Genomic DNA, 7,840 nt, shown 5'->3' with positions numbered 1-7,840 from the left:
GACGGTCACATTTCTCTTTGATCTCTGCAAATTTGCAAGCAATGTGGGCAGTATGACAATCCAACACTGGAGTATATCCATTGGAAATTTGACCAGGGTGGTTCAATACAATAACCTAAAAATACAGATATGACAATTGTAATAATTATTTGACATACTTAATTTTTAAGTAAGTTAATTACCTGGGCAGTGAAATCAGCAGCACCCTTGGGTGGGTTGTTCTTTGTGTCTCCAGCAACGAAACCACGTCTCAATTCCTTGACTGAAACGTTCTTTACGTTGAACCCAACATTGTCTCCTGGGCAAGCTTCTACCAAAGCTTCATGGTGCATCTCCACAGACTTAACTTCAGTGGTTATGTTTGCTGGTGCGAAAACCACAACCATACCAGGTTTCAAAAGACCAGTTTCTACACGACCTACTGGGACTGTTCCAATACCTCCTATCTTGTAGACATCCTATAAATAAACACACATTAGAAAGTGTATAAATAAAGATTATTTAAAAATATTTAAATTTAATCATACCTGGAGTGGGAGACGGAGAGCCTTGTCAGTTGGGCGACTGGGTGGCAGGATAGCGTCTAAAGCTTCAATCAAACATTTACCGTCAGCCTTTCCTTCTTTACGTTCAACGGCCCATCCCTTGAACCACGACATTTTTTCGGAAACTTCCAACATGTTGTCTCCATTCCATCCAGAGATGGGTACGAAAGCCACAGCAGCTGGGTTGTAACCGATTTTCTTGATGTAACTGCTAACTTCCTTTTTGATTTCTTCGAAACGGCTCTGAAAAATAATCAATTATTAATTTTGATAAATAATCATAATAAAACAATTTAAATACGTACTTCGCTGTATGGTGGTTCAGTAGAGTCCATCTTGTTCACACCAACGATCAATTGTTTTACACCCAAGGTGAAAGCCAATAGAGCGTGTTCACGGGTTTGTCCATTCTTAGAAATACCAGCTTCGAATTCTCCAGTACCAGCAGCGACAATAAGCACAGCACAATCAGCCTGGGAAGTACCAGTGATCATGTTTTTGATGAAATCTCTGTGGCCAGGTGCGTCAATGATGGTGACATAGTATTTGGCAGTTTCGAATTTCCATAAAGCAATATCAATGGTGATACCACGTTCACGTTCAGCCTTCAGTTTGTCCAATACCCATGCATATTTGAAAGAACCTTTTCCCATCTAAAATTATATATTTATTAAATATAACTCATTCAGTTTTGATTATTTTCTACAAGACTTACTTCTTGGGCTTCCTTTTCGAATTTTTCAATTGTACGTTTATCAATACCACCACATTTGTAGATCAAATGACCAGTTGTGGTTGATTTACCGGAATCGACGTGTCCGATGACAACAATGTTAATATGTACCTTTTCTTTACCCATGGTTAATCTAAAAAAATATTTTGATGTTGTAAAAACTCAATAACATAAAATCAGTAATCACTTAAATTAAATAAACTAGGAAAAAAACCGGAAATTATTACACAATGGTTGGAAAATTTCAAATGAAATAAATAAATAGTAATTAATATTGATCAGCTTATCTGAAAGAGCTATCAATCAAAATAGGTATCAAACTAATTAAGTTGTTTGGAAAAAGTCTAGATAAGACAAAAATGTTTATACCAAAACATGGCTGGATTAAAAATATGTATAAACTAGAGAAAAAAAACTTCCACGTGAATTGCTACTAATTAAAAGTTGATCTTGCGTGGTATGCAGCAATCAAAACGGAAATGTAAAATATATATTATATAATGCAACAAGGTTAATGAACCGTAAAATGACGCATTATCAAGCTGATCACCGAAAACACATCGTTCTAACCAATAACTTTAGACATGTGTCACACGACGACAATGGTACCAACCAATGTCCGGCCGTTCGAAATAAACTCTTACCCTAATCACCTAAATTTCTAATTTATACAAAATTCGGGTAATTTAAATATTTAACGAAATTGTAGTTACTTTCGATCGACAATTTTTATAGTGGACTTAAATAGCACGGCAGTCTTGAGTGACCCGACGAGACCTAACCAGACTAATAAATTGCCTCATATACAAAAATCAAAAAGTTGACAGTGACCACTGGGATTACAATTTAACTTTAAACGAACTTGGGGAGACTTGAAAAGGGGGTAGTCTACGCGGCTCTTTTAGGGGGAAAAAGCATAAAGGACAAGACGTCAACCTATCATAGCGCATTAACAGGCGGCGGCGCGCATAATACGGCAGCAGCCGGAAGATCCTACAAACCGTTAGGTAGATTCATGACCGAAATTCTTTTCAAAAACTAACTAGGCAAAAAATTATGGGGTTAACGTCGGGGATTGGAACGCGTACGTAGTACTAGGACATCAAAGATCAGTTTCTTAAAACGGGGAAAAAAAAGCGACGAGCGCGGACAAAACGCATTCCGGCCGGTGGATTGCGGTTGCACCATTACCAGGTCAAAAAGGTAAAAACAAAACGAGATTAAATAGTTTTACTTACCGTTTGTAGATGACTTGCAATCAAATTTTCTGATTCGAACGGATGAAAATACTCTAGAAGACTATGTAGCCGATACGGGTGGTGGTAAAATGTTTAATCGACGAGCGGCACACACGACGATAGCACAGCAGAGTCGGAAAGAGAGTGATCCGAACGTAGCGCACCGGACTGAGGTGGTGGTCAAACGAGAAAAATGGCCGTCAGCGCTCCGGTGCCGGCACCGATAATTCTGTTTTGCTTTTTCAGTATCGTTTAAAACCAAAATGGCAAAATCTTAATGTTTTCGTTCGTAAGATATTTTTAATTATCAAAAATGTCATTGTTTTTGGCTGTTCTATAGCTTTTAGGCATTTTTAACGTCCAAAGTTTCGTTTGCTGGCAATGGGTACGAGATTAATTGACCACGGTAAATCGATGTTACCGGCTATCACTGTTATCATTGCCAACCCAAGAGACACGTAGTTGTGAAATGGTTTTCAAAATGTTAAAACATTCTCATAATATACCGTGGTTGTAGGTTCGCGTTATGAAAATATGAACAATGAACATACCTAGGCTATATGTGGTACACTGGTACTTACTACGTGGTTTTCACGTGACCGTGATTTTCAATGCACGAAAACATTATAAATTAATAATTATTTATTATTGCTATTTTCTTGAATATAATGTTTTGTTATTAAATATAGGACAATTTCGTCCACAGCTATTTATGGCGGACTAATACATTTATTAAGGTGGATATTTCCCTTATTTTCACGTTTCCCCATAGGTATTTTAAAAAATGTTGAAAATTAAAAATTAAAAATTAAATAGGTATCCAAATATTTTGATATTAATTGTTGTTTTACAGTGTAACATATTTTATCATTTCATTGATTCATTAATAAGTAGTATTGTATTATATAATAATAACTAAGAAATTATATTTAAATAAATAAAGTATAAATATATAACTTAAAAAAATTTAATAAATTAAAGATTTAAAAAAATATACGGATAGATATTCTGCCTTCAAAATTGAATGGTTTCTAATTCTTTTTCATCTCTAAAAACAATTCTTTAAGTCCATATTTATTAATTTTTACTATACAATTAACCATATTTGTTTGGATATTTAAAAATGTAATAAATAATAACAGCTATTGAATTTATTCTCTGAATTGAAAATTTCAATGAATATTCAAATATTTTGATGCTGTGTTCCAACTATGTATATTTTTTTAAATTAACTATTGAAAGGAAACCTACTCATAATATTTGTTCCACCTGTATTTTTGTAGTAGTAGTAGTAGTAGTAGTATCTATTACTATGTTATTCTATTAAACGATGAGGAAATGTCTACCTAGAAAAATGAACCAGAGGAAGTTAAATAATAATAATAATAATCTTTCTTAACGGAAATATAATTCCAAATTATATTTTTTTTTATATATTATAATATATTACAAGATATTTACAGCTATGATACCTATAAATTAATTTACAACAATTATTCAATAAAATCAAAAGATATACAAAAAATACAAAGTAGTACTTAAAAAAATAAATTTATTTGATATATCTTAAAATTTGAACAGAAAATTCTGTTTATGATGTATTAAAAAAATCAATATTATCAACATAATTTCCAGCCAACATGCGAATTTGACATATATGATGTGGTTACATTTTTTATATAAAATAAGTTTTTTTCTCGACAATTTTTTGAATTTATTTTAAAATGTATGTTATGAAGTATTTCAGGGCAAATGTCCTATTCCATCGAAAACAGTCGTGAGGAAATTGTCAAATTTATAATTACCATTACAGGCTACAGCATTACGCCATTACCTAAGCATTATTTACTCTTTAAGTATGAACTAAGAACATAATTTAGATTTTAGAATTATTATCGTTAAGACGAAGATGCCGTTTTTATTTTTTTAAGATATTAGATACAACTTATAATATTGGGTAGGTAGGAAGGTACTTATTTACGTTACCTTTTTTACGTGCTATGTGTCCGTCATTTATTTACAAATACTCAATATTACAGCAACTTGCAACCAATTAATTATTCATATTTCTTAGAATCTGGCATAAGTGCATAACTATAAGGTCTATGAATTCAGTGGCGCAAATAGGAAAAATGTTTAGGAGGGGCTCAGGCTTTCAAATTATAATATATATTATATATTTTTTTTGAGGGGGCTAAGCCCAGGGCTGCATTTAGGGGGGGGGGGTCCTGGGTGGGTACAACTGCCCCGGGCTCCAATATTTTAGGGGTGGCAAAATGTTGTGGCCAGAAATATATTTACTAGTGAATTATTAAAATTGTATAATTTTAATTATTTTAATAACAGTATTATATGTATAGAATGACGACGGCATTTCGAATACATTTAATTCTAAAAATAGACGAATTTATCTACTATTAGTAGGTTTGGGAACCTCTGTACTAGTGTATTGCGGGAACTGTAAAACATATTATAATCCATAGACATTCTATTGATTTATTCTTGGTATTATAAAATAATAAAATATTATATTATTATTGTTGCAATTTGAACTTTTCCAGTCGATAGCAACTTGTCGTATATATTCAAATATTCGTCTAAGGTAGTGGTAACATCGTTTAGGTACTATAGACATGCACTGTTTTCTATAATTTTAATATTGTGTGTACTTTTTTAATATCATTCATAATATATTTGCATATTTAAGCCATTTTAATAATCATAAACATTGACCATAAAAATGAAAAATATTCCGGCAATCGAAAGGGGATTAAATTAGAGTAGGTGCACAAACCTAAAATAATTCTTCTTCCTTTAAATATCTAATTTTGTCCAAACTATAACATAAACTGTTTTTTAAAAAAACTATGATTTTAATTTTTTAAAATTTTTCGGTTACAGAATAACCTACTCACGTGGACCCTTATTTTAAATATTCAATCCTTAGCTGTAAAAGTTGAACCTTTTATATATTTTCAACAACAAAATCATTTTTAATTTTAAATTTTAAATTTGATAAATGTTGTAGAAATTCCAACTTTAAATTCTTATGAAAAAAATTGGGCTTCTGTATTTTTAATATTTTTCAACTGCTGTTGTAACAATAAATCAAGACGATTGTTTAAAATGTTCACGCTTTTTGACTAAACGAATACAATTCAATTGACATTTATAGAAAAAAAACCAAAAAAAAAATTCGAAACTGAAAATGTCCGTAAACAACACAAAATATTTTGAAATTGTTATAGTGTAAATGAATTACTATTTTGAACATCGGTGAAAATGTCATGTATCCACGGTCATTATTTCGTCTTAGAGTTGCACCAAACACCAAAATTGATTAATTTTTGTCGGAAAAAACGAGATGTTTTTCTTAATTTCTTTTTCCCAGATATTTTTACTTTCGACCACCTCCAAAGTACCTACTAGAGTAACTTTCTTATCAGAAAAGATGCTGTTAAAAATAATCTGATCATTTTTACTGTCCTAAAAAGTAAAAGGTGATGACAGACACTAAAATAAATAAAAAAACACAAATCAATGTAAAATCAATACATTTATTGCTCCGTTCAGAATCTAAAATAAAGCTATTTTTTTTCTTCTGAGGGTCTTACACTCTTAACTGAGCTTGGGAAAGTTAATGATAATTTTTAACTGAGTTGAGTTAAAAGTTATATGAACATTTTCAATTAACTTATTAACTCAAGTTAAGTTAGGTATTATTATTATTTTTTTTTAATATCTATAAAAATATCCAGTAATATGGTTTAAAATAATAAAAAATCATAAATATTATTGAACTCAGGAAATAGCCAATAGCTTTTCTATACATAGAGTTAAATTATTAGGTACCTACCAACTGAATTAATAGAATTAATTCCGAAATAAATACAATCTTTTAATTTATAAAAAAATAATTAACTTCTTTATGGCGAAAATATTTTATAATATTATCTTCTTGAGAATAATTGTACATTTGTGATTTGTATCTATATCAATATAATAAGATAATATCATATTAGCATCAATTAATTGTTATTATTACAATATGCCCGTATGCCGCAGTATGGTATGGTATAACTTCAATACTTCATATATGTGATACACTTATATATTATACCTAAATGGCTATTGCTATAATATGTATTTACTATTTAAATTTAATTAAGTTATTTTTCTTGAAAACACTAGTTAATGGAACAAGAAATGAAATATATTTCTAATCTCCTATCCTAGTAAACGGTTATGTAATACGCAACATCAATAATAATTTTTATTTTTATTATATTTATTATGTAATTATTTAAAAATTAACTTAATTTGAATTTGATGAAAAGTAACTCGTTATTTATTAAGTTTATATCAATTAAAATAAGTTAAGGGGATTCGATACCGTGATTTTCTGTTTTTGTTTAATACACGCGCTACATAGAATTTTAGACGTGTTTTTTTGCCAAACACACCAATTGATCCAATCAAGCGATAAGAATTCTAAAAACAGATTAAATTTGATTTAAATTTTTGGATATATTTAAAATAGCCAATTTGTATTAAGAACGATTTGGATGGTAAAAACATTTATCAAAGTCAAGTAATTTATTAATTTTTTAAAATTATCAATATTTTTCAATTATATCGAATATTTTTTTTTTTTTTTTGGTCAATTCTTTCTGTTACATAGTCTGTATAGGTAGTAGGCCGAACTGATTAAGGGGTTTGAGCATAGGTACCTTATATTTTTAAGGACTAATATTTAGTTCTTAGCCTATAATATTTATAAAAGTATTGTTTAATAAAACTTAATATTTGAACGGTGTCATTTTGTGAGTAAAGAATGTGTGTGTAATTCATTATCTGGGCCATTATCGCGTTGTCGTACCACGGCGCGCCGCTTACCTATCGGCTGTAAATTGTAATACGCAAATATTCTCTAAAGTTATTAATTACTAAGATGATAATAACCAAAATAAAATATGTTTATTGTTTATACATATTATTTTATCTCCGTGTATTTAAATGGCTATAATGATGTTCCAATTTAATAATAATTATATATTATTAAAAAAATATAACACAACAGAAAAAAGGTGGGTAAGTGGATGTCGCTCTGCTGTACAGTAGGTTACAAGTGGGTCACTGTATAATGGATAGTATTAAATTTGAATTCAATGATATAATATCACTGTATAAGAAAAACGATTCTGAGCGGAGACGGTTTGTCAGTCTAGGTATTAGACATACCTATTATAGGTAGGTATACTTATCTATAGTATTAAAAAAAAATTGACCTATAATAGGTATTAATAATAAATTCCAAATTAATC

General features: G+C 30.1%; 2 protein-coding genes across 2 annotated transcripts in view; one reads left to right on the top strand and one right to left on the bottom strand.

The window, feature by feature from the left end:
• Positions 1-222: 222 nt before the first annotated feature.
• On the bottom strand, positions 223-2,674 carry LOC100165786 (elongation factor 1-alpha 2). Its single transcript, XM_029492076.1, is given in 6 exon segments — positions 223-398; positions 401-458; positions 528-788; positions 851-1,198; positions 1,261-1,411; positions 2,517-2,674. Coding segments are annotated over 5 exon segments (861 nt in total). The 5' UTR covers positions 1,405-1,411; positions 2,517-2,674; the 3' UTR covers positions 223-348.
• A 3,890-nt stretch (positions 2,675-6,564) lies between these two features.
• The window catches only part of LOC107883924, a 1,820-nt gene continuing 544 nt past the window's right edge, over positions 6,565-7,840 (top strand). The window contains exon 1 of the mRNA XM_016804923.2: positions 6,565-6,585. Within this exon, the coding sequence (XP_016660412.2) occupies positions 6,565-6,585 (21 nt within the window). The remainder of the gene's footprint in view (positions 6,586-7,840) is intronic.

This window comes from Acyrthosiphon pisum, chromosome X, assembly GCF_005508785.2.
Source record: "Acyrthosiphon pisum isolate AL4f chromosome X, pea_aphid_22Mar2018_4r6ur, whole genome shotgun sequence".
NCBI lineage: Eukaryota > Metazoa > Arthropoda > Insecta > Hemiptera > Aphididae > Acyrthosiphon > Acyrthosiphon pisum.
The sequence above is the reverse complement of the archived record's forward strand: the minus strand, read 5'-3'. Positions and strand labels throughout refer to the sequence as shown.